The 26,713-nt window shown below is 32.2% G+C and overlaps 5 protein-coding genes and 1 non-coding gene across 7 annotated transcripts; 4 read left to right on the top strand and 2 right to left on the bottom strand.

Annotated features, from left to right (window-relative positions):
* The first annotated feature begins 5,151 nt into the window (after positions 1–5,151).
* LOC129900681 (homeobox protein knotted-1-like 6) lies at positions 5,152–7,462 on the top strand. Of its 2 annotated transcripts, none has more exons than XM_055975694.1 (4): positions 5,152–5,376; positions 5,677–5,841; positions 6,210–6,357; positions 7,119–7,462. In XM_055975694.1, exons 1-4 carry the CDS (start codon positions 5,209–5,211, stop codon positions 7,145–7,147), a joined length of 510 nt encoding a protein of 169 aa, XP_055831669.1. In that variant the 5' UTR covers positions 5,152–5,208; the 3' UTR covers positions 7,148–7,462. The 2 variants fall into 2 exon arrangements, with proteins under 2 accessions (XP_055831669.1, XP_055831667.1); XM_055975692.1 differs by having other exon boundaries at positions 5,674–5,841.
* Positions 7,463–9,861: 2,399 nt separating this feature from the next.
* LOC129899479 (50S ribosomal protein L29, chloroplastic-like) lies at positions 9,862–11,727 on the top strand. The gene is made up of 2 exons (XM_055974464.1): positions 9,862–10,216; positions 11,390–11,727. Exons 1-2 carry the CDS (start codon positions 9,899–9,901, stop codon positions 11,564–11,566), a joined length of 495 nt encoding a protein of 164 aa, XP_055830439.1. The 5' UTR covers positions 9,862–9,898; the 3' UTR covers positions 11,567–11,727.
* A 1,109-nt stretch (positions 11,728–12,836) lies between these two features.
* LOC129899477 (uncharacterized) lies at positions 12,837–14,274 on the bottom strand. Its single transcript, XM_055974463.1, has one exon. The coding sequence runs from the start codon at positions 14,213–14,215 to the stop codon at positions 13,103–13,105; it is 1,113 nt and encodes a 370-aa protein (XP_055830438.1). The 5' UTR covers positions 14,216–14,274; the 3' UTR covers positions 12,837–13,102.
* Positions 14,275–16,174: 1,900 nt separating this feature from the next.
* LOC129901191 (protein AGENET DOMAIN (AGD)-CONTAINING P1-like) lies at positions 16,175–17,047 on the top strand. Its single transcript, XM_055976312.1, has one exon. The coding sequence runs from the start codon at positions 16,246–16,248 to the stop codon at positions 16,789–16,791; it is 546 nt and encodes a 181-aa protein (XP_055832287.1). The 5' UTR covers positions 16,175–16,245; the 3' UTR covers positions 16,792–17,047.
* Positions 17,048–17,353: 306 nt separating this feature from the next.
* LOC129901785 (small nucleolar RNA U3) lies at positions 17,354–17,569 on the bottom strand. Its single transcript, XR_008769957.1, has one exon. It is a non-coding gene; the product is annotated as a small nucleolar RNA U3 (small nucleolar RNA).
* Positions 17,570–25,367: 7,798 nt separating this feature from the next.
* On the top strand, positions 25,368–26,128 carry LOC129901096 (protein AGENET DOMAIN (AGD)-CONTAINING P1-like). The gene has a single exon (XM_055976214.1). The coding sequence runs from the start codon at positions 25,419–25,421 to the stop codon at positions 25,956–25,958; it is 540 nt and encodes a 179-aa protein (XP_055832189.1). The 5' UTR covers positions 25,368–25,418; the 3' UTR covers positions 25,959–26,128.
* The last annotated feature ends 585 nt before the right edge of the window (positions 26,129–26,713 follow it).

Genomic DNA, 26,713 nt, shown 5'->3' with positions numbered 1-26,713 from the left:
TTAATCTCGCCTTAAAAGTAAAGTGTATATTTTTCTTTTATAAGGATTCTTTTGTAATATGGAACAAAATTCTTAATAATAAATACTACTAGAATCTAAACATTTATTATTTATTTTTGGCAAAGCTCCTTGAGACAAACCTCTCATAGTCGGCCCTTCTGGAATCCACAAGACCCAAGGTTTGAAGTTGCTCCTGGAAAGTAGTCAGAAACTCCATGGCGTCTTCGTCAATGGCTCCAGAAAATGTTAAGGTGACAGCCTCTGAAATATCCCCAACATCTTTTGCTCCTCTAAGAACATTACACCGTCCGAAATTACTGACGGGGTGCAACATCTAGTGTGGGTGGATGAACCTCAGGTGCTGGTGGGGCAGGCTAGTCCTGTGATGCTAGCATACCCACATCTAGGGCTGGGGCCTGTGGTGTAACCCCAATGCTGTGAGGAGTTGAGCGATCGCCACCTGTTACATGGAAGTCATAAATAGTGCGGCTGAAGGTTGTGTTGCAGGTGGTGGCCCTTCTGGCTGAGGAGGAATAGGGGCGTCCTAACGCTCCTCTACATGCTCATGAGCTATATTGTTATTGAGAACTGGTGCTGCTCCCCTACCTATGCAACGGGGCTGGCCTCTAGGCCGGCTCGGTACTGGTGGGTCATCACCACCGGTACTACTACACGTAGTAGCCATCCCTGCGAAAGAGTGGAACAAATAAGATTTCATGAAACCAGTAAGACACACAACTACACGAAATGATACAACATAGAGAACATTACTAATGACATTGTGTAGCCTCAAGAACATATATATAATTTAATTGTAAAAAATTGACTTTATTTTCTTGAGCCAATAATTGAAAAAATTAGGCATGCAGTTGGTTTTATTCAAGAAAATAATAGAAAAGCTAGACTTAAAGAATTTAAAAGAAAATGCGAGGAAAATATTTTTAGACCAAGATTAACGCCCGAAGAAATTGAGACTAGGTGAAATTCGACTTATGATTTTTTTAAGACTTGTAATATTTATAAAGCCCCTATAACTACAACTTTTAATCAATGTGCATATAAATTTCTCGAAGTAATGTTGGAAAAATCTGATTGGACTAAAATTAATGATGTTGTTATGTTTTTGGAAATTTTTTTTGGCTACTTTTGAATTTTCGGTGCTTATTATCTTACTATTTCTAATATTTTAGCTTATTTAGCTGAAAAAAATTATTGCTTATGGAATATAAAAAGAAAGATGATTACAAAGAAGCTGTCGCATAAATGATAGAAAAATTTAAAAAAATATTTTTTTCCTATTCCTTCTATTTATTTAATTGGTGTTATGTTAAATCCATAAATGAAATTTAATACTATGTCTAAATATGTTCGCCTTATATATACTTCTATAGAAATTGAAAAAGATGAAGATTTTAGTATGTTTAAGGCGATGAGTGCTACAACTGATCATATTCAAACATTATATAGGTATTATATCGATTTACATGATAATGCTATCTGTAGTCATACTGTTCCTCTATCTCGTCCTTCTGATGAGCCACCATATTTTAAAAGACAAGCACGTGGTATGCCTGCCCATGATTTTTCTAATTTATCTATTTTGAATAGAATACAGCCTACATCACAACGGGGCATAAATCGAAACGAGCTTAATTATTATTTGAGACAGGCTCCAGAGACCTATGATGAAAACCTATGATGAAAATAGTGTCACTACATTGGAATGGTGGAAAAACAATCAAAAATAATATTCAGTACTATCAACCATTGTTAGGGATGTGCTAAATGTTTCAATGTCAATTGTTGCATTGAAGAGCACATTTAGTCAAGAAAGGCACCAGATTGAAAACAATCGACACTCTTTAGGGAGCAATGCCTCATAGATTGGATTAGATCAGAGCGTAGGAATGAACGGAGAGTAGAAGATACGGAAGAGGACGAAGAACTTGAAGAAATAATGTTAATTGTTGATCGTTCGGCACAAGTTAGTCCAAATTACGAATTAGTTGATTTTGAAATTTATGAGTCAATTCCTGTTAATGTTAATACAAATGAATTGGAGAAAATGATTCAAAATATGTAGAAGTTACAATTTATTATATACAATTAATTGTAAGTTTGTAACTTGAATGTTTTGAATTTTATTAATATATTAATAAAGTTAAAGACTAATTGAGTCTTTGCATTTCTTAATTTTTTTTTCTTATAAATTTTATATGATTCAATTAAATAATTTTTTTGATTTTACATAATCATATAAGGAAAATTAAATTTGTAGTCACTATAAGATTTCAATACTTGAAAAAATATTATTATAATAGATAGTATATTGTGGGTATATTAGTTATACATTGTAAGTATATATAATATATAATGTAAGTATATCACTATAACAGATAGTATATTGTGAGTATATTTGGTATACTTTGTAAATATATATATAATATATAATTAAGTATATCACTATAATAAATAGTATATTGTGAGTATATTTGATATACATTGTAAGTATATATGTCGCCCAAAAATATTTGTTCAAATCCAATTCGTGTTTTTGACTCAGTTAGCACTGTACACGAGCTTTGCTGCGACGAGGATGCCCTATTATATAATGTAAGTATATCACTATAATAGATAATATATTGAGAGTATATTATAATAGATAGTATATTGTGAGTATATTTGATATATATTGTAAGTATATATATAATATAATGTAAGTATATCATTATAATAGATGGAATATTGTGATTATATTTGGTATACATTGTAAGTATATATGTAATATAATATAAGTATATTATTGTATATTTTAAGTATATAAATTAATATAATTACTTCAAATTAAAAAGATAACGATACACTATATTGATGATTGACTCATTTTTTTAAATTTTGCAAAAAAAAGGCGAACGGGCCTAGTCTGATCCGGCCCGTCGATCCCGACCACTATATCTTTAATGGATCATGGACTGGACCGTCTTGAGCCAGGACCGGCCCGACTCATCAAGGACAAAACCGGCCCAGCCCAGGCCGATACTCGGTGGACAAAAATTTTGGTGACCATCCCACTTAACACCCTTAATTTAATCGTCATGCACAAATGGAGTATTACAAGAGACGGAAGGGAAAAAAAGTGAGAATAGAAGGTGAAAAATACATGTGGAAGAGTCCGTGAACCAATGAACAGTAGTAACAAGTAACAACATTCTTCTCATAATAAGTAATAATAATACTCCATAAATAGTGATCGTGACACTTTTGACAACGACACATTTTTGGAAAAGAACATTGCTAAACAGTAACCAATTTGGATTTCTCTCTCACAGACAAACCCTTCATACTAGTCAGGTTATCATCACTATACAAAAAAAACAATTACTTGGGTATTTTTGAAATTAGTAAAACTAAGAAACAAAACATGTAGCATTTTCCAATCAGATTTATATAAAATCAAGTGATTCATTTGTTTATTTTTTCCCAGCCAGTTTTAAAAAAATGTTTGACCATCGATTGAACTTATTTAACTCAGATTTCAATTTGATTCTTCTTCCTGCGATTTTGCTAACTAAATACTTAAATTCAATCAAAACCTCTGACCATTGACTTAACATACATGACATTAAAATGCTGAGTTGGCCAAAGTGCTTGAGATTCACACGTATTAAGAGCATGGACAAATAATTTTCATTTAAATTATAACTAAGATCAAAGATTATTTTTTTTAAAAAAAAATTATTACAAGTAAACGAAAAAGCACCCCTCCTTATTCTCATTTAATTTCTTGAAGAATAAAAAGGGCACCTAGCGCCCTTTACCTCTGCCATGACTAGTGACTACCACCATCTTTGTCGACAAGCTCTTCTCAAATTTTCCTATTTTTCATCTCTTCTCGATATAAATAGGACACAGTCACTAAGTACTCACAACGACGCTAAAGACACATAAAACTCTTCTTCATCATCTATTTCTCTTTGTAAATTACATTTTCTTCATAAAAATAGAAATACACACATAAAAATAGATATTTTTGAAAAGGAACGGAGGAATAAGAATTTATTTAAGAATTGCTGCGTTATGAGATTGTCATTAGTAGTTGTTTGATCAGTTTTTCTAGCTTTTTATTTGAAATATTACGATCACTACTCATCTTGCCAGAAAATCATAGTGGCGGGCGGATTTATTTATTTTTTGCCTGAGGAAGTGTATGGGTGCAGAGAAGATGAGAGAGGTGGAAGAAGGTGGTGTTGAAGGGAATTGTATTACACGCACACTTTCAGATGATAAAAGGGTTTCAAATATTGACTTTGATTGTGTTTAAGTATTCAGTTGATAAAGTCGTGAGTAGGTGGTTCAATATGACAATCTTAGTCAAGTATAAGTGTGGTCATTCCCTTTTTTTTTGACAACTCATTAACTTTAATTATTTACATGACATGTTTAACACAACAAAATTAAAGAATATTTTGATACATTCTACGGATCTTTAGTTTTAGTTCACAAAATTCAAAAGTCTACTTTATTTTCTCTGTGTTAAATCAAAATTAGATAAACAATGTGAATTGAAGGGAGTAATGCAGAGCCATAGTTATTATATATTATAGGTGAATTCAAAATTAAAACTTTATGAGTTGTAAAATATAGGATAATATGACATCATGTGATAGTAGCTGAATTATAAATTTTATTTTTATACATATTTAGTGAATTTTCATGATGTAGTACCAAAGATCTTGATTCTCTACTCCTATCAAACAGAGGGGCCTGGGTGGGTACTGTTATAAAATGAAAAACAAAAGCAAGAAGTGACTCATCACAGGGTAATTGTACTAAGGTACTATCAATGAGTGTCCAGAATCCAAGAAGCCTATGAAATGTTGCTTTCAAGTATGCAAAAAAGAGATTAAAATCTTAAGCAGGTTAAAAAAGTCATATTCTCTCTCTCTCTCTCTCTAGTTAGTATGATATGAAAAGATAGGAGTGTGTATTGCCTTCTGACTGATAGAATAGGTCGTGCATGCATGGGTCAATCACTTGCTTCCAAATATTTCCACCTTTATTTATCATTTGCTTTCCATTTTCCATTTACTATTACTAGTCATTTCAAGAAACCCTACTTTTTCCTATATATATATATCTATAAAAGTGGACTATTGAGCTATAGCATTTTATTTTTTTGGTATAGTTTTAGGTTCTACATAATTGGACATGGAGACAAAAAGTGATAGCTTTAAAGATGGAGAGGAGGAAAAAAAGGAGTACTACTGTAGTTCTAGATCAGGTCTAGATTCTGTTGAAGAAGAGGAAATTAAGAGGAAAATATGTTGCCACTCTTTGTATGATCTTTTGGTTGAAACTCACTTGGACTGTTTGAAGGTATTTAAACCTAACTAGATAGATATATATTGTCTTTAATTTCTCATGACCTTAATTCCTTTTCATCTTAGAAGCACAAGAAATTAAGTTTGATTATTTCTCATACATGGTCACTTAATTAGTAATAGTTATTATTAACTCAAAAAGTCATATTTCTTTTTGATTTTTTAATTTTCTGAGATAATAACTGTCAATTGAGTAATCATACAAGAAATTATACAGGTTGGAAATTGATCAATTACTATTTTAGTTAATATGAATTCCTGTATAATTTTGGTGTGTGTTATAATTAATTAGCAGGTTTGTTTGGGGATCACTGAGATTGACAAAATTGATCAAAAAGTTGAAGAAAAGCCATCAAAATATAAGAAAGTTATCTCACGCACAATGGATCATCAAGCAGAATTGAACAATAAGTTTAGCTCACTCACAATGGATCAACCAGCTGAACTGGACAACTTCATGGTAATAATGAGTTTCTTCTTCTTCTTTCCAGTTATAAACCCATTTTATGGACGTTAGTGGTGGCAGAAACAGGATTTTCATCAAGAGAGAGGGTTCAACATAAAAGTTAAATGACCCTGTCTATACATGTAGTATGATTTTTAGGGGTTCGGACACTACTAGAAACAGAGGTTTTTCCAACTGCGATTCAATAAAAATTTTGTGGTATAAACATGATTTTTCAATCCATTATCTCTTTAGATGAATTGTTAATGTGATCTAATTGTATATCAAATGAGTTCTTATTATATATACTAGGTTTTAGGTGTATATGTAGCTTAAATTTTGTGTAAAAAGCTAATTAGGAGAAATTGTTTTGTTATGGACAGGAAGCATATTGTGTGGCTCTAAGCAAGCTAAAAGAAGCGATGGAGGAACCTCATTTGGAGTCCATAAAGTTCATTAACCATATGTATTCTCAGCTCAGTGAACTCATGGAACTTCCTTCTTCTCCTTCCAGTACCCCATCTAATTTTGGTAACATGACTTCCATTTTACTTTTTACCAAATTAAGAACACATTTCATGATATATAATTCAGATTATATACTAGCTATTTTGGTATTTTGATGTTGTAGTACCATATCTGGATGTACACGTTATATATGGCAATTTATGACACAATTCAAATTTGAGAATAAAAATAAAAAAATTGGCTGCGGTTACTCATATGCCTTTTAAATATTCATTACTAGAAACAAAACCTATCAGGTAATTTGTGCTGTAAAATAAGATTTTCTCACCATTTTTCACTGAATTAGATCACTGGGAAAATGTATGATGGAAAAAGATTCTCAGTATAATAGTGAAAAACTTTTTATTTTTTTCGTATGAAAACATTATTATTTTTTATTTTCTCACCAATTCAATCAAAAAAATATCTGAAAATAGTCACCGAATTTTTTTAGCGGCAAAATAGTTATTTTAAATTGTTAATTCTTATGACTTATAATACCTTTTGTGTCATTTCTAAATATGTAAATTATTTTTCAAAAAACCTTAAAAATTGCTTTCCTAAGTGCACTGTCAGAATAAGGAAATTTGACTCTCCTCGAACTATATGATATAAATTGAGATGGAGGCCAGGGTAAATAAGATGGTTATAAAAGTTCACATTTTTCCCTCACAACTTGATCTTTGTTCTTTAAAAAAAAAACAAGAAACTAAAGTATATATCCAGCAATTAATCCAAGGTCTTAAGGAATCTGAAATTGATTATTGTTCTCTTTTTTTTTGTAGACGGGATGAAGGCCCTTAGCAACAAATGAAATGGTGGTAGAAGGAAGCTAGCTGATAGAGCCAAGATTCTATAAGCTCACAATTTATCTAATTAGCTACTGCTAATTAAGTTACTATATCTATCTTTAGCAATCGATGTATGATGTAATTTTCTTTGTTATAGCTAGACTGCCACAACTCGTACGTACTAGTATTTTTTTTTTCGTTTTATTTAACATCATGTTAATAATAATGAGGACTCTCAACAGCTGGTCGAACTCATTATTAATTAAGGGTTTGAAATGTTCTGATATGATTAAGATATATGAAAGGCTTGTTGAGTACAAGTCCTCGTATTCTATTTACTTCCACTAGTTATATGTATATGTTGATCATGTTATATATTTAATTTCGTGGAAATTTGATCTTTTATGATCACTTATAAATAAAATAGAAGAAAATAATATTTTTAGATCTTTTATGTATAAAAATGAAAATTTCTTGTACAAAAGACATAAAATTAAGTTTCTAAAAGAGCATCTTCCTCTTTTGAAGTTGAATGTGTTAAGAAGTCTCACATCAAAAAATGATGGGCAGTTGGTCTCCTTATATTGACTTACACAATCTTTATCCTTAAAGCTAGGTTTTGAGATTAAGTTAAGCTCGAAATCGATCTTTACATGGTACCAGATTCTTTGTTTTACGTTTAATAGGTTGTGGTGAAGTGATGAGTCCGCTCCATCCCTTAAATTGAGGTCTCAGGTTCGACCCGTGGGTATGAAGAAAATTATGTTGGGAGCGCCACTCCCAAATAAGTCCTGCGATACATTTTTTTAGATTTAATCGAGACTCCAATATAGGATCTGGATGGGAAAAAGATTTTATTTTTTTAGATGTGTGATTTTAAAGCAGCCAAATTAATGAATTCAAGAACTGATTGAGTACTCGTCGCTAAATAGTTCATAATCAAATTATACAAAATTAATTTGCTTTAATCAGGTTAGTTTGAGTAATGGATCATAATCTAATATAGACACTCTGAGCCAAGTTAAACAGCTGAATGGGTCACACTTTTATTAGTCAAAATCGACACTTGTAACATCAAGATTCCTCTTCTGGAACATTAGTGTTTTAATAAAGTTGAACCAGATAATAAACACTTTTTTCTAACTTAGTATTGATCGGAATCTGATTTGGACCTCGTCAATTAATTTGTGCCGGAAAATACAATTTAGAAAGTAAAGTGTCATTTAACAAAGTTGATTTCATTCTCGAGATTCAAATTAATTTTAAAATTTTTGATCAAAAATAGAAGGATACTTATCTGGGACGGATCCAACGAGGTTGCTTGCCCAATAATTTTTGCTCAAACTATATAATACCTATTAACATATAACATATTAACTAAATATTTATAAATATTAGATTCTGAACTCAATTATTATTATTAGTATGATATAGTAAACTTGAAGTAACTCCAAATCCTGAATCTACTGGACACTTGCAATTCTTGAATATGTACCCAAAGAACAAGAATGAGATAAGAAGTTAATGTACATGATCAGTCTTATCAGATAACTGCTCAAAAACATGGTTCCAGTTTCTTGCACAAAACCTTTTTCCCGTCCAGTCTTGTCAGATCATGTCACCTTTCTTAATCACCTTTCATTGTTTTTTTCTTTTTCTTTTTTGGTTTTTCAATCTATATTCAAGTTCAAATTAAATTCGAATTGTGTACTGCACAGCTTATTCAACAGTGACGCTCAAAAAAAAAATGACCTTCCATTCATGTATTACTTCTTGCTGCCTTCTTACCAATAATCTGCTTGGCTTCTGATATACTCAAGTGAAGTGACACAGTGTACACTCCGACGAATATACAACAAAAAGGGTAAAGATTGCAATATTATGCACTACTTAGAAAAGGCATAAACTGATAAAAATCGACCTCCGACACTCCATTATAGCCTGAATGTTTTATAAAAATTATTTTAATAAAAATCGGTTGGTCGAGAATGTGCTAAAAGACCGAGCTCAAAAAGTTATTTCTAACCACCGAACTCCTTTTTTTTTCCTTCAAAATACCGACCTCAATGTTTGACGTTCATGACGGAGGGCAAGCCTCTTCAAGGTGTACATTACATCTTAAGTGAATTTTATATCGAAATGAGAGAGGAAAATTAGGAACTATGAATGTATTCAAATTCAACGCTTTTGGGGTTAAAACCCAAAAAACAAGTATTTGTGAAGATCTAGGCCCAAAACGAACAATACCTTAACGATTGGCAGTCTCGTTACATAATGGATTATGCTTAATTTTTATGGACCGGGAAAGGAAGATCACTACATAATTTCGATCTTCCACACACTACTGTACAGATAGTATATATGTTTTTTTTTACTAAATTATACACTATATATATCTTTACACACCATATACAATTGATATGTATAAGTAATGTATACTTTGTCCATTCTCTACTAATAAAACTGGACTGCGGAAGGATACATTTACATAAGTTTTCCTTTTTTCAATCTATTTATGGTTTAGTGAGTTCTGGGATTTAAGCATGACTTCTCTAGTGTTTCTGGTAATTATTTTTTTCACATTTAATAATCAGAGTTAGTTACTATTTAACAGAAATCAAAAGTGCTACAAACTTAAAAGAACAAAAACTGTTAAAAAATATACTTGAGATACCACTTTGAACCTACCCTAAACATAAGGGACCAATTTTGACATTTTCTTATATTATAAGACTGAAGTCCCCTTATCCCCAAGCAGCAGAAGAAGAGAAAGGATGATGAGTCTCTCCATTGCCTCACCTTCAGGTATTAGCTTCACTTCCAAGATTAACCTCTCCAAGTCCTCCTTCCATGGAAATCAGATTCCTAAAATCATTCAGGCGCGTGCACCAAACGCGCCTCCTCATTCTTGTTCGTCTTTGGTGGTGAAAATGGCAAAGAGGGAAGAGGAATTGAAGGAAATCAGAACTAAGACTACTGTAGAGCTTCAGGAAGAGATTGTGGACCTTAAAGGAGAACTTTTTATGCTTCGTCTTCAAAGGTCGGCTCGAAATGAGTTCAAGTCCAGCGAGTTTCTGAGAATGCGCAAAAGGGTACTCTCTCTTTTCTCTGCTTTTGCTGTATATGCTAACAATTTTCATTTCTGCTGGTGTGTATGAAGTTCTTGCCTTTGGAATTAGCAAATTCAAGTGTTAAATGATAGTAATTGTGAAGTTTTATTTGAATGGCGAATTTGAGTCTTAATTAAAATCCAATTTGTGACAAATAAGTTTTAGAAGGAAGTAGTAACATGGTAAGTGTTCCTTCTGTCCTGCAGCAAGTACTCTAAATAAATTGGGTGTATGATTAAGGAAGAAGAGTAAGTGCACCGTAAAAGTCTACTGCAAAAGTAGGACATAGGTGAGAGATATGGATGCCTATACCAGTGGTGTCTAATCAGTACCATAACTGATTCTCTTCAATTCACTATGGTGATTTACTCAGCCGAAAGCAGAAGGCTACAATCAGCAGCTTAATCAGCTTAAAGTGGTTTCAATGTTGTTCAAAACTTGTCTTAAATGCTTGTGTCAATATGTATTATGATTTTTTCTTGTTCTTTGTTTTAGCATTAGTCGCATATCCAGTGCTTGTGTTGATAGACTATTTGCCTCTTGTGGGTGTATGTATGTATGTGTATTTGTATATATGCATAACACCTTTGATGATGTATTGCAATCATTTGTCTTCGAATTGAGTGGAGTTGAACCCTAAGCTATACACATCTCTAACGTCACAGTTGGTGGATGATTCCACCACTTCCTGTTACATTCTCTCGTGAATGTATAATCAATATTGTCAAAGGCGCACTTAAGCTCTGAAGCGAGGGTCAAAACGTGTTGGGCGCTTCGCCTCGCTTAGTGTGAAGGCGCTAAGGTATACTTTTCCTTGCCAATGAGCCTCTTCTGAAAAGCCGGCACTAAACAATTGATATTTCACTTTATCATAATTTTTTTTTCAATTTCGTTGTTCGTATTTTTGTCATTTATATTTATAATTATTAGTCTTGGACTAAACATGTATGTTTTCTCTCTTTGCACCTTTCATCATTAAAGCTCATGATTTATCCCCAACAGACCTTAGAGCTTTTTTGCTTTTGATATCACTGTGTATAATCATGTTCATTCTCCATTTCCTGTATTTTAGAAATTGCTGGTTCCTTTTCTTCATGTATTTACTTCTTGGTCTTGCTTTACTTCACTTTGATGTGGATTTACATAATGTGTTAGATTGCAAGGATGCTTACAGTTAAACGGGAGAGAGAGCTTGAAGAAGGGATTAACAAGAGGATATCCAGGAAGCTTGACCGGAAATGGAAGAAAAGCATTGTCCCTAGACCACCCCCCTCTTTGAAGAAGCTACGAGAGGAGGAGGCAGCAGAAGAAGCAAAGGAATCTGCCTCCTGATTTACAGACACTTTAACTAGCAGGCAAATGTATTTTTTTTCTGGCTTCTCCTCTCATTTGGTTGCTTCCCCATACATATTGTCTATAACTGCTCCTGAATTTTTGTATTAAACCAACTTAATTTGCAAGTGATCATTCTTAACTATGTTCCCAATCATTGAGGATGGTGTCAATTTTCTTCCAGTCGAAATTGTATCTGAATGGTGAAATCTTTTTCAGTTTCTGCTAAGTTCTCTTTAATTTTTTTTCTGAACCTCCAATTATGGCTGCCACAAAATATCAGCTAGAAGATTCCTGTAATTTGAACTATTTCACAACTTCCTCGGAAAGCACTAATATAAAATACGAGGTTGGGCTGAAGAAAACTTCACGAAAGTCTAAGCAAAGACAAGTCTGTTGAAAAGACTATCCACTCCGTCAAAGTTGATTTAACTTGGCTACAAAGATTCTACGTTAGTGGCTAATATATGTGCATTTCTCACTTTAAAAGGAAGAAAATAATTGTTTGAAATAGGGGAATAGATGAAGAATTTGGCTTAAACTTTATGCCCCAATTAGAAATACAAAGTAAATTATCGGCCTGATGCTTCTGTTGGAATTTGGACGACTGTTAAAAAACTGCTCTTATGTGGATTATGGAACTGTCCTTCACTAATGAGAAGGAAATAGGGATACATATCATTTTTTTAGTTTCCTCGATGTAGTTGTTCTCAAATGTTGATTTATATTTCTGAAATAGTATAGTTTCCTTTTGCTCTTTGCTGCTTTAAGTATGTGGATAAGATGCTCCATACATAGTTGTGTCGTCTTCTTCGTTCTGTTTTAGTTGGATACTGGTTTTTTGATCCTGGATAGATTGCAACGTAGATATGATTCAAACATGTCAATGATTAATGCCTCGCCCACTGCCCCCCTCTTTCACTCTCTGTTACGTGCCTTAACATTAGTACTGCAATTGCTTTTCTTCAATGCAGATGTCTTTACGCTATTGATATGTGGAAAACATAATATTATGCAGACTGTTATGTCGTTTGCTTAGGATCGTGGTAACATCTCCATGAAATGTTATGATTTAAAGAAGTTCATCGTTCTATAAAGTCGTATCTCTGACCATAAACCCCTAGCATCTGACTATTGGCTTTGAGATGATGTTGGGTTAGGACATTCATCTTAACAAAAAGAGGAAAATGGTGGTGGATCTTTCACATTTGCCTCCTTCCATTCTCGGTAATCACCTTCATTCTGAATAACGAATGAGAAGTCTCAAATATAGTAGAATCAATAAATAATATTTAAACAGTCTTAAAAGGACTTATTACTTGTGCAATATTGCATAGTTTAAGTCAATGACTCTAGTTTTGACAAGGTAATCGATTATAGCATACAACGCAAACACCAAGACACAAAAGCATGTATCTACTATTCAACAAGAAGAACCCCACCAAAGAGTGTGATCCCTCCCGGAGTTTTATGTTTAACCCCGAATCTAACCTGTTTTACGCAGACGAGTATAATGGAAAGAAAAATATATGTAATCTAGTACTGTGTGTCTGATGAGTCACCAAAAATGCTTCCAAGGATTGATGATCCTTCATTTCCACCATTATTGTCACCACCACCTATGACCCCCTGCATGAAAGTCTGACCAACCTGCTGAGCTGCACCTTCTACAAGTCCTTGAATTGCAGCATTCATCAAACCATTCCCGAAACCACTGTTTGGCCCTGGAGTCTGCATATATTGGTTTGGCCTCACTTGTCCTTGGATTATAGGAGGTTGCAGGAACTGTTGCTGCGGAACTGCACTTGTACTAGCACTATGAAACAAGAGGTTTGGCCTTGCTTGTCCTTGAATTATAGGAGGTTGCAGGAACTGTTGCTGTGGAACTGCACTTGTACTAGCATTATGAAACAACTGGTTTGGCCTCGCCTGTCCTTGAAATATTGTAGGCTGTAGGGAATGGTTGTTAGTTATTGCACCTGTACTTGCGACATGCATCAAATGATGTGACCTTGCTTGTGTACCCATAGTAGTCTGCTGGAATTGGTTAGTGGCCCCTGGGAATGAATGGTGGTGCTGGATAGCAGTTGACTGTGAAGCTGCCTGTCTAGGGGCAGAAGTTAAACAATCCAAATGAACATCAAACTCACAAACAGGGCATCTATAAAGCCACTGCTTGGCTTCAATCTTGTGGCATACATCACAAGAGAAGCCTTTGGCATTAGCATAAGGATTCTTGAAGGTGAGTTCCAGCGAACACTGGTGCAGTTGGTGTGTGATTTTGAGAGGTTTAGATGCACAAATCACATGGAGATCAAACTCACAATAACTGCAATGGTAGCTAAAGCCGGTTCCATGGCGTTTACAGGCATCACAGTTGAATTGACCACCGGGGTATTTGGAAATTGGGAGGAGGTTGAGAGGGTGGTTCGGATGAGAGGGGTGTGTAATCAGCTGTGGGAATTTAGCACAGCTTAAATGAAGAGTGAAGTTGCAAGGCCTACATATGTACATTTGGCCTAATGGTGGAAGTCTGCATCCTGAACAAGGGCTTAAATCTTGGAGTTGGATGCATGATTCCAATTCATGTGGATGACTAAAGTGCTTTAGGCTTGGAGATGGATCATTGTTCAATTTCACCCTTCCCATCTTCTTGACTCCTCTTTTTTTTCTCTCCTGTTCTCTCTATTATTCTGATTTGGAAAATTAATTGTTATAAAAAGGAAGTGATTAGGGGATGAACTGTAGCTAAGACAGAGTGGCAGCCAGTTGACTTTTGGAATTTATCGGATTAAGTCAATGTCCAACACGTTTTTTGTCACTGATTGGGATGTGTGCAGTAATGCAAACAGCATTGATTGATTCTTCTTTGACTAATTCTTTAGGATTGTGCAGTAATACACTTCCTAACCTGGAATTCTCGAATTCAACTGCAATAAATTAGATGGCCTATTTTAATTCCACTTGACATTAAAGTATTCTGAGTTTGGACCCAGAAGCCACCAACGTAATACAGTAGTAGGTTGTGGGTTGAGTCAACACGAGAGTAAAAAAGTGGAAGTTCCTAGAGAAGGATAAAAGAAAAATAATAACCTCAATAGAAGCGAACAAAGTTTAGTAGATTTTTTTCGTCGCTAAAGTCTTGGTGAATAGAGTTATATAACACATGTTCCATAAAAGGTATATGATAAAATAGTTAAGGTACCCAGATTAGTTCCGACATGGTAATAAGAAAAGTTCATTTATGAGTGAGTTGAGGAGCGACTTCATCACAATTGGCCAATGCGCTCAGTAGTTGTCTTGACTTATTCTACATGCTCATACCTCATTCTGGGATAAATATTGGCAACTCGATTGGAATAATTAAACGAAATTGAGAAAACAAGTCGAAGAACAATAAATTGTATTTTTATTAAATCTTTCTTACGTTGAATTTCTTGAGGTGTAAATTAATTAATATCAATTTTAATCACAAGTCATAGACCCCTATTTTTTTTTATATTGGAGCAAGGGCAGATTTTCAATTTAGGATGTATATTATGTTAATTGTTAAACACTCAAATATAGTACTAACAAATATCTCTTTCACAATTTGCAAATGAATACCATTGTTCAAATTACCGGCTAAGTACACAGCTTCACAAATAGGCAAACAAGAACATTAACATAAACCATTGTTCAAGCTTTCACTCCTCAGAAGTTGTGATCTTTGTTACAACAATACGAAAGTCGAGACTGTCATTCCGGACTTCGTCTAATACATTAGAAAGTTCACTCTCTGGTCACATTGCCATGCTTCATCAACCAGACATGGTTTCCCGTATCCTTAGAAGTCAAGTAGTAAGGTCGTTCAGTGGATAATGATTCGTTATAATGCTGGAGCTTATGTGTAGTCTATCCGATGTGGGAGTTAATAGTGAGAGAATGGCCTGCCACACAACTTTGCGAGCTATATAATCTCCACTTCTCAACTCGACCAAGTTCGACAAAATCAGTGGGATTTATGTTAAGATTTACTCCCTAGTCAACTGAAAAGAGAAACAATTAATAAGTGGATCATACTTTTCTAGTTTTTGTTTCTTTATAAGAAAAAAAAATATTTACCTACTGCACTATTGTCTCACGTCCCAAACAATCACTTAGCTCAAAAACATTGTCCCTTTAAGAATTCAATACTAAAATTCTTTAAAATTCAAGACTAAATTTCTAATATTCCCTTAATATCAATAAAAATACAAGTAATTAAGAAAAAAGTCAGTCTACTTCATTAAATAAATGTAACTTAGTAAACTATACTTTGTAATTTTATTTTTTTAAAATTGGCTTGACAAAAAGATAAAGCATAAATATACTGGGGTGTAGGGAGTAATTTGTTTTAAGGTGAAGATCATTAGTTTCGTAAAAAGTAAAAAACCATCCCAATTCCCAGTAGGAAGAACTCACATCGCAATTTTTCCTCTTTCCATAGTTCAAGTCCCTAATAAATTAGAAAGTTAAAAAAATATAAACTGGAAATTCCCATTCCGAGTCATTCAAGGAAAACCAAAAGGAAACAGGAAAGAAATTCCCATTCCTAGTCATTGAAGGAAACAAAATTCTCTGCTTATAAATTCACTTGCAAAGCCACAAAGTTCTTCACTTTTTCATTCAATTGAATCAATCTCCAGTAGAGTTGCAATATGGCACCAATCAAAGTGACAGAAATTAATTTAGCTCAACGCCACCAATCAAGAATGACAATGATCTCAAATTCAATAAAAGCAATAGCATTCAAGAAACAACAGATAACACAAGTATTCCAAAAGGGCGATGAAGTTGAAGTGGCAAGTCAAGAATATGGATTCATAGGCTCTTACTACACAGCAACTATTCTTTCTACCATTGGTGCTTATCATTACAGAGTCAAGTACAAGACTCTGTTGACTGATGACGAGTCTGCACTGCTAGAGGATGTTGTCCCTGCAGCCGAGGTCCGCCCTGCTCCACCTCATCAACATGAAACTATGTCAGAAAACGGATTCCTTCTGTACAATATGGTTGATGTATTTGCCAACGATGGATGGTGGTTTGGGTTTATCAGTGGGAAAATTGGAGAAGAGTACTATGTCTACTTCCCTACAACTGCGGATAACATTGCATACCCTCCTCATGTGTTGAGATTTCATCAAGAATGGTCTAATGGCAAGTGGATATTTCTTTCAAGACAAGGAGGGATTAATTTTTGATCTATACTGATTTTGATTTGAAGGAATTTTTGATCGACTGTAGTGAAATAGGAATGCGATTTATTAATCATTCTATTTATGCCAATTCAAGTTTAGTCGCAAATTGTTATGTTGCTGATAAAGAATTTGATTTGTTATGGTTGCAACCATTTGTTGCTGAGATGATCTGTTTTTCTTTGCTTCCAGAATTGACACTACCCATACTTAAAAAGGATCAAAACATATAGTTCTTCTTACATTTTAACTAATTCAATTATTTCATTGATCCAAGGATGAATTTCCCTTAGTCCTTAAAGTGTATGCAAAACATTTAGACATGAGTGTTAATCATGTAGAACTAAAATGTACTAAAACTAAAAGAAGGAAGTCTGTCAGACAGCCATGAGATCATCTCAGACCCAAGATCAGGTCTAAGAACGATCATTTCTTCTTACATTTTAACTAATTCAATTATTTCATTGATCCAAGGATGAATTTCCCTTAGTCCTTAAAGTGTATGCAAAACATTTAGACATGAGTGTTAATCATGTAGAACTAAAATGTACTAAAACTAAAAGAAGGAAGTCTGTCAGACAGCCATGAGATCATCTCAGACCCAAGATCAGGTCTAAGAACGATCATCTACTGCAACACAGCTTGAGGAAGCCATGGATGACTGTTAATCACGCTCTGATCGCACGGCCATTCTTCATCAACCAGACTTGATTTCCTGTCTCCTTAGAATTCAAGGATACAGTGGTACGAGCCTTTAGAACAGATCCTGTTCAAGTAAGGTCGTGCCAATGGATTGACGATTGAATCATTATAAGGCTGGAGCTTATGTGTTTCCTATCCGATGTGGGAATTAATAGTGATATAATGGCCTGGCACACAACTTTGCTAGCTATACAATCTCCAATTCTCAGCTCGACCAACTTCGACCAAAAAGCAGTGGGATTTATGTTAAGATTACTCCCTAGTCAACTGAAAAACCAATCAAATAAACGGAGAAAGGCCTAAAATGCCTCTCAATTATTTGAACATGTATAAAATTATCCTCCATCAACCTTTTAGCCTCAAAATACCCTTGACGTCAACCTTTTGGCTCAAAAATACCATCGATATTAACCATTTGGTTCATATTATAATCATTAAATATTTATTTATTATGTTGTCTAATATGATTGGTCCAAATTTAAATGCTTCTCAAATAAATAATAAAAACTACATATGATCCATATTATGATACGATATGCTTGAAAATAATATTCAAAAATTTATTAATTTCCTGATATCTTCATATCTGGCCGATTTTATATCAACTCCCGATTTATTATAACCCCCTCATAATTAGGGATTCAACTAAAATTAATATTTGCCCCGTCTGATTGTCCTTTTAAATTTTTTATTATTTTGATTAATATAAAATCTTCTATCAATATCCAAATATATTGTTCATTTCCTCTTTTTATTCTTTTTTTAATTTATTATTCTTAATTAGGATATCATGGACTCAAACTTGAAATGAACTTATATGTTCATATTCATTTAGTTTGTATCATTATCATGATGGGGTGGGGATGGGGATATGAGAAATTTTTTATTTCATTTTTTTATTTTGAATATTGGGTGAACACAAAAGAAAAATGCAATATACGTACATAGCTGAATAATTGAATCATCTTCTATTGAACTAATTATTTCTATATGAACGTTGCTGCTATTTTTCTCCTTTTTTTCTCCCTTGTTTTGTCATAAGTTTTTAAAAAAATTAAAATGGTGGACAAGACCCCAAAAAAATGGCGTAGAAAGTAGAGGACTAACCTCTTTTTTAATTTTTAATTTACTATAGAATCCAAAATTAGGCCAATCATATAAGTCATATATTAATTAATTTTAAATTATTTTAATTAAAAAGGACCTAAAATACCCTTAAATTATGAGATTTGGTATAATATTGCCCTTCATCCACCTTATGAGTGTGGACCTTTAAAAATAAGGATATTTTTGAGCCAAAATATTGACATCAGGGGTATTTGGGAGCCAAAAGGTGGATGAAGGGAAATTTTGTATCAATTCAAATAGTTGAGGGACATTTTAGGCCCTTCTCTGTTAAATAAATGGAGCTTAATTTTCTTATATATATGGCATTAATGATCTTATATATATGGCATATATTATTTATTCAAAGGGTACATGAAGTTATTCTATTTTAATTGATGAAATGAGATTAAGAATAAAAACATAATTTCCTATACTTTTATTAGTTAAAGTGATTTTAAAAGAAAGAAAATAAGAAGAGAGTTCTTTAAAAATAATATTTTATTAGGAACAAGATGTGTTTAAAAAGAAAAAAATAGATTTATTCTAGAAAAAAAACCATTTTGACCTATTAGTAACAGCTAGAGCATTTTTTATCAAACTATTAGCAGTAAGGACATTTTCGGACCAACGTATTGATGACAGAAACATTTTTGGACCAAACTATAAATGAAAGACATTTTCATTCATTGCACATAGTTTAAAAACATTTCAAACCTTTTTTCCGTAAGTTGAATGACTTTATTGATACAAAAGAAATTTCAGTGATTTTACTAGATAATTTGCAAAAATTGAGTAAACATATGAGTTATTAACTCCATTTTTTCTTCTTGCCATTAGAGGTGTGCATTATTCGGATTAACCAACAAATCAAATCAAATTCAATCAAATTTAAATTTGGATTGATTTTTTATTTGATTTCGGATTAAGCATTTACTTTATATTTTATTTTTTTGATTTGATTTTGAATTTATTTTAAAAAATTATTTAATGCTTTATTTATATATATAATTATATATATAATTATATATATAATTATATATTATTTAAATTTAGAACTAAAGTTGGAGTTAACCACTTTCGTCCCTTCTTAGTTATTGCCTTTCATTATAATTTAGTTCATATTTTATATTTGGATATTTAGATATACTTTTAAGTATTATATTTTAAGTTTTACTCATAATTTATATTAGAAAGTTTATTTAAGAGATTCAATATAATTATTTTTTCTTGTATATGATTCTTTTTTTATAAAATTGCAAATATAACTTTAATTATTACTTATTGACATGAACAAAATAGTTGAACCGAAAAAACTCAAACGGAAAAAAGAAAAATCGAACCGAACCAAATTTGTTTTGATTCGGATTGAGTTACAATTTTTTAAGGGTGAAACCAATAATACAAAATCAAATGCATACCCCTACTTGCCAGTGGCGAACCCATATATTTTATAAAGGGTGTGCAAAATTTAAAGAAGCAAAGAACAAAAATTTTCAATGAATGGATTCACATCCATTTTATTCAACCAAACAACTTTATCATGAACAATTTCAATAATTTGTTTTCCACCAAATATAATTCGTCTACAAAAAAATTCTTCTATTTGAATTGCTTTTAATTTAAAAATACATGATAAATTATATAAACTGAATAATTATTTTATAAGAGATGGTTCAAATTTTTTATTGAACATGTATAACACATTCAAGAAAAAGTAACATTAATTTATCAATTTTTAGTTAATTCTGAAGTTATTTTTCGATATTGGATTTTCATGCTACTTAATTTTAATGAATATTAAATTTCTTGTGTTTTGATAGAGAACGTGAGAAAATTCTAATCAAAAGTTTCAAATCTTAATTAGTTCTCCTGATTCACGCATAAAATTATAGAAGAAATTAATCCTTATTAAAAAAAAATTGGTCCAAATTCCTAATAACCTGCTTAGGATGGAATGAAAAACACAATAATAACGTGTAATTGCACATAATGTTTTATTCTAATTTTTTTATTCATAGAAACACGTTTGAAATAGTATTTATATTTAATACAAATAAATATCTAAATTAAAGTTTCAATTAAATTTCATAATTCATAAATATTCATTATGTCTTAATTCATGTGACATACTTTCTTTTTTGGTATATCTAAAAATAATGTTATTTGTAAAGAAATAATTTAATTTTAAAATTATTTTTTTATTTTTAATGAGATAGTTTATAGTTATATAAATAATTAAATGATATTATATAAATTATAATGAAGAAAATAGTATGTAAGAGTTACGTCAAGTACAAGATTTGAACCTCCAAACCTCGTGACCTTATTCACGTCCTTTTCCACGGAGCCAAAGACACTCAGTATGTCAAGAGTGTGCAAAAATAAGTATATAGTGACATTTCATAAATTTTGACATGTATACACCGTATAATTTTTCGACGAAGAGTGTTCACTTGTACTGTCACGCCTCGGGAGGGTACCCTAGACGTTGCTGACACTCAGAAATCATTACTGGCTCCCAAGCGAACCATTTGACCTGATCACACATCCGTTCATTCTTTTAATCAGCGGAAGATTTAAAATAAAGAGGAAATTAAGTGGGCAACTCAAATCAACAATCTAGCTCAAGGAAGAAAGGCCATGGGCTAACAAATCTAACTCCAATCTTTGTCATTAAATAGTCCGACAAGAACAATTCAAGGAAATAAAATACTCAATCGATCCATCACTATCTAATCTATGAAGCCTCTATCACTATTATCTAATTGGTTCCAATGACAGATTCACGGCTACCTCAAATCAGAATGAAAAGACTAAACTCAATGCAAGAATAACATAAGTAGTATCCTCCGAATGTAGGGGATGACTCATTAATAAGTTGAGTGTGAACAAATCCTCAACGGTGCGTCTATTGATGATCTCTTAAACCTGTGTCTGCATCATGAAATGATGCAGATCCAAATGAACGTCAGTACGTGGAATGTACGAGTATGTAATATGACAAAATGAAACATACATTAAGGTAGAATAATATAAGTCCAAATATCTCAAATCAGAAAGATAAGAGAGACTCAATCAAGGTGTCATAAGTCTAAAGTAAGAATGCGGTTTAGACAGAGATCAATCGTATACAATCCAGTCCAATCATGTACAATCCAATTCAATTCAATCATGTACAATTCGATCAAATCCAATCATGTACAATTCGATCCAATCCAATCATATACAATCCGATCCAATTCAATTATATCCAATCCGATCCAATCCAATCCAATCCGATTCAATCTAATCACACCATCCAATCCAATCCAATCCCATTCAATCTAATCACACCATCCAATCCAATCCAATCACATACAATCCAATGCAATCCAATCATATACAATCCGATTTAATCTAATCGCACCATCCAATCCAATCCAATCATATACTCAATGAATAAAGTCAAATGACTCAACTCAATAGACACGTGAATTAGAATTTAGAAATATTTTACAAATCGACTCAATCATCTATAATACCAATCAAACCAATCAACAAAGTATTCAATCAACTCAATAATATACTCAACAAATATGCAAATTAGAATTTAGCAATGTTTTGCAATTCGACTCAATCATTTATAATCTCAATCAAACAAATCATATCATATACAATCCACTCAATTTGGGAGTTTTTCTGACAAACAATCATCACCTATGAGCCAGTAATGTTTAACAAGCCGACGTTGTTGCCACGTCCGTCCATACTTTGGCAGGGTATGAACGAATCAACCAATCATGGATTCAATAATCAATCAAGTCCTATTATATCAGGACAATGAAATAGGAAACATCTGACTTTAACGGTTCAATTCTTTTTTGCGTTGGCTACGTAGTTTATGGGATTCGAGTAGGGACTATACTCTTACCCAATTCGGTGATCAATACTCCTCCCAAGACTCAATATGCTCATATCTATCAGGTGAGTAAAATACTCAAAATAGTCATTTAGTCTCTTTTGGACTTAGTTCAAATCAACTCATTTAGTCTCATTTGACTCTTTTCAAAACTCAATCAATCTGGTCTCTTTGGACCTTCTTTCAAAACTCAATCAATTTGAATCATCACTTCATTCAATTAGGCAATCCTTTCAAGACTCATTCACGACTCATCAGGACTCCAAATCAACAATCGTTAATGTTTTCATTTAAGACATGGTTTCAACTCCATCATGTAGTAAATATTAAATGCATTTAAAAGATAATTTTCACTTCTCAAGTCAAACTAAAAATAGACGTTTTAATGTAAAAATGGTCAACTCGTTTATACTTAAAATACTCATCCTCAAACTCTTTTTAAATCAAAGATGAAAATAACCATTCTTTACATTCAAAATAGTGCATAAATAATTTATGCAAAAACGTTCACAAATCATTACTAAAACTCCTTCTCAACAATCATTTATACTCAAAGTGCTCACAAGACTCCAATCAAATCGAATTATGCAAATCATATCATGTAGTCACATTAGACTCCAGTTTATTACATCTCAAAATATCATCATCAATATTACCTCTTCATCAACCATTTTACCTTTTTAAAACTAAACATCATTCACATCATCATCAAACATCTTGTTCCAAAATCCTCATTTAACTCTATGTTCAATTTTATCAAACTTATTAAAATATGCATCATCTCACTTTGAAAGCAATATTTACATAAAAACCATCAATCTCAACCTCAAGATAAATTATGACAAAAATAAAATCTAATCTTGGGTTCATGTGAATGAATACATGAATTTATACTCTCAACAAAACTCAACTCAAGAACATCATTAATACATATGAATTTATATATAAAAATTCAATAGAAATTATAGATAACTCAACTTATGAAACCTCAAAACTCAACTCAACTCGAATCAATGAAGATGTAGGGCACGTGGATGAAATCAATCCAACGTTGTGAGTAGCCTTACATACCTGACTTGAAGAACAAATCAAGGATTTGATGGCCTTACTTGAAGAACTTGAATCCTAACTCTTCTTCTCTTCTCCAATTATTTCTCTCAATATTCTTGGATGTTTTTGGAGATAAAACTCCTTAGAAACTAATATAGGGGCAAGATTTAGCCCTAAAAACGCATCCAAGATCATATATATATAATAGGAAATGGTCCAAGTTGCCCTTACTAAAATCTGAAAAAACTGGGCAAGTCCGCGACAGATCCGCATCGCGGACTTGTCACACACCTCTCTAGATAAAAAAATCTGGAAGAACTGGCCAAGTTTGCGACAGGTCTGCGTCGCGGACTTTTCGCGCACCTCTCTGGTCGAATTGGGCACAAACTTTTACTCCAAACTTCAAAAAATGTAATTTTGGTGGCGTTGGAAAGAAGACTCAAAGACCTTTAATTTTATAGTTCATAAGATACGTAATTCATTATATTCTAATAGATATAGTCATTTGAAGTTGATCCTTATACGAACTCATACGAAAACTTAGCCGATAGAAATTCTTTGGATCGACTTGCTGTTAGAAATCCCTTATGACTCTAAAACATATCTAATACACTTCAAATACTTAGAAATTGATCCTAACGCATATATACAACTTGAAGTCACCGAATTCGATCCTACACGCACATGAAGAATGGTTCAAGTCTTGGCGAAAAAATTGGGGTGTTACATGTACACCCTTGAAGGGTTGTAGCTCTGCTCTTGCTACTTGCCAAAGTTCAAGTTCCTAATTAGAGGTGTACATTGGTCGGGTTAATTTGTTTTTCATTAAAAAATAATTTAATTAAATATGTTGATTTATTAAATCTATAAACCAAATCAAATCAACATTAAGTTGATTTTTTTGATTTAGCTATTAGTTGGTTCTTTCGAATTTCTTACAATTACACAATAATTGAAAAAGAGATCATATATATTTTCAACTTACCTATGTGATAGACTAAAACTTAAAAACGTTAATTTAATAGGAATCTTCAAAAGGACTATAAAAAATACATGAGAAAAATAGTTCCATTGAAATATCAACGTCAATATGTTAAATTATAAATTAAAGCTACAATCAAACTAAATACGAATCAAAATATTTAGAAAGTAGATTGTTAACTTTGATCTGAAATCTATAACAATGTAATTGTAATTTTCAATCTGAATACAAAATAAAATATTTACAAATGTTACAAGCCCAAATTTGAAGTAATATATCTAAATATTGAAACTATAAACTAATTTAAAATATATTAACACAGTAGATTATGATTAATATTTTTTTAAGTATAAGAAATTTAAAATTATATATATTATGTCGGTTTGGTTTGAGATTGGTTTGACTTTTTTTTTCCTGATAATACCAACTAAAATCAAGAGTGGTAGGTTTTTACTTTAGACGCCAAACCAAACTACAAGTCAATTTTTTTCTTCGATTTGACTTGATTCGTCGATTCTATTTGACTGGATTCGTAGATTCAATTTGACTTTATTCGTAGATTTCATTTGACTTTATTTGTAGATTTGATTTAACTTTATTCGTAGATTTCATTTGACTTTATTCATGATTTTATTTGACTTTATTCGTAGATTCGATTTGATTTTATTCGTAGATTCGATTTGAGTTGATGGTTTGACATGAACTAAATCCATAATAAATTATGAAAAGTAATGAATTATTGCCATGGTTCAAGTCCCTACTAAATTAGGAAAGGTAATAAAGTAAACAATCAGGTAAATGAAATTAGGACAAAATTCTCTGCCTATAAATTCACTTGCAAAGCCTCATAGTTCCTCAGTTCTTCATTCAATTGAAACAATCTTCTCTCTCAAAATGGCCCGAACCAAAGTGACAAAAAAGAATCCAGAGCAACGCCACCAATTAAGAATGGAGATGCTCTCAAAGTCAATCAAATCAATAGCATTCAAGAAACAACAGATAAAAAAAAAATTCCAAAAGGGTGATGAAGTTGAAGTTGCAAGTCAACAAGATGACTTCATAGGTTCTTACTACGCAGCAACTATTGTTTCTGCTGTCGGACCTTATCATTACAGAGTCAAGTACAAGACTCTGCTGACTGATGACGAGTCTGAGCTGCTGGAGGAAGTTGTCACTAAAGGTGAGGTCCGCCCTGTGCCACCTAATCAACGTGAAACAATGCCAGAAAATGGATTCCGTCTATACGATAAGGTTGATGTCTTTGCCAATGATGGATGGTGGTTTGGATTTATCAGTGGCAAAACTGGAGAAGAGTACTATGTCAACTTCCCTACAACTGGGGATAACATTGCATACCCTCCTCATGTGTTGAGATTTCATCAAGAATGGTCTAATGGCAAGTGGATGTCTCTCCCCAATACAATGAAAGAATAATTTTTGAATGTGACTTCTTATTAATCCATGTTTAGTTGCAAAACTGTTAGGGGTCGTTTGGTTGGGATAAAAGTTAGGTTGAAATTAGTTATGTAGGAATAAATTATGTTATGATTAGTTATGAGAGTAGTTTTTATTGCTTGTTTGGTTGGTCATATTTAAAATTATATTAATGCATAATTTCTAAAAATAAGTTGTTCGTTTATGAAAATACCCTTCACCTTTTTTTTTTTTTTTAAATTTTCTTTGCAAGCTTTACTTATTCAAATAAAAATTTTATTTATATTATTATTATTATTTTATATTTTTTTGCAAGCTTTAGTTATTAATTCCTAAAAATAAAATTTACATCTTATTTAACTTAAATATTTTAATTTATGCATTTCCTTGATTGTGTCATATGTTTTTAATATTAAACTTTCATATTATTTAATTTAAAACTAAAATTTTCATCTTATTTAGTTTTAAATAAAATTTTCATCTTATTTAACTTAAAAATAAAACTTTTATCTTATTTAGCTTAAAAATAAAAAATTTCATCTTATTTAGTTTAAAAATAAATAAGATGGAGGGTATTAGGCTATAGACCTTTGACCGGAACATGGGCCAAATATGGTTATAATTCAAATCTTTTTTCAAATAGAATTGAGAACGTAATCAAAATAGAAAAATTATTCCAATTCATTTATAAATATGATTAGGTCATGGACCTTTGGCTGTAACATTTTCATCTTATTTGTTACTTAATCATGATA

The sequence above is a fragment of the Solanum dulcamara genome, chromosome 8 (assembly GCF_947179165.1).
Source record: "Solanum dulcamara chromosome 8, daSolDulc1.2, whole genome shotgun sequence".
NCBI lineage: Eukaryota > Viridiplantae > Streptophyta > Magnoliopsida > Solanales > Solanaceae > Solanum > Solanum dulcamara.
The sequence above is the reverse complement of the archived record's forward strand: the minus strand, read 5'-3'. Positions and strand labels throughout refer to the sequence as shown.

Bases quoted from the DNA above. Each gene is read 5' to 3' on its own strand.
- LOC129900681 (XM_055975692.1), top strand. From the start codon at position 5,209: ATGGAGACAAAAAGTGATAGCTTTAAAGATGGAGAGGAGGAAAAAAAG. The intron at 5,842-6,209 runs GTAATAATGAGT...TGTTATGGACAG, and splicing joins CTGAACTGGACAACTTCATG to GAAGCATATTGTGTGGCTCT. The intron at 6,358-7,118 runs GTAACATGACTT...TTTTTTTTGTAG, and splicing joins CAGTACCCCATCTAATTTTG to ACGGGATGAAGGCCCTTAGC.
- LOC129899479 (XM_055974464.1), top strand. From the start codon at position 9,899: ATGATGAGTCTCTCCATTGCCTCACCTTCAGGTATTAGCTTCACTTCC. The intron at 10,217-11,389 runs GTACTCTCTCTT...ATAATGTGTTAG, and splicing joins TTCTGAGAATGCGCAAAAGG to ATTGCAAGGATGCTTACAGT.
- LOC129899477 (XM_055974463.1), bottom strand. From the start codon at position 14,215: ATGGGAAGGGTGAAATTGAACAATGATCCATCTCCAAGCCTAAAGCAC.
- LOC129901191 (XM_055976312.1), top strand. From the start codon at position 16,246: ATGGCACCAATCAAAGTGACAGAAATTAATTTAGCTCAACGCCACCAA.
- LOC129901096 (XM_055976214.1), top strand. From the start codon at position 25,419: ATGGCCCGAACCAAAGTGACAAAAAAGAATCCAGAGCAACGCCACCAA.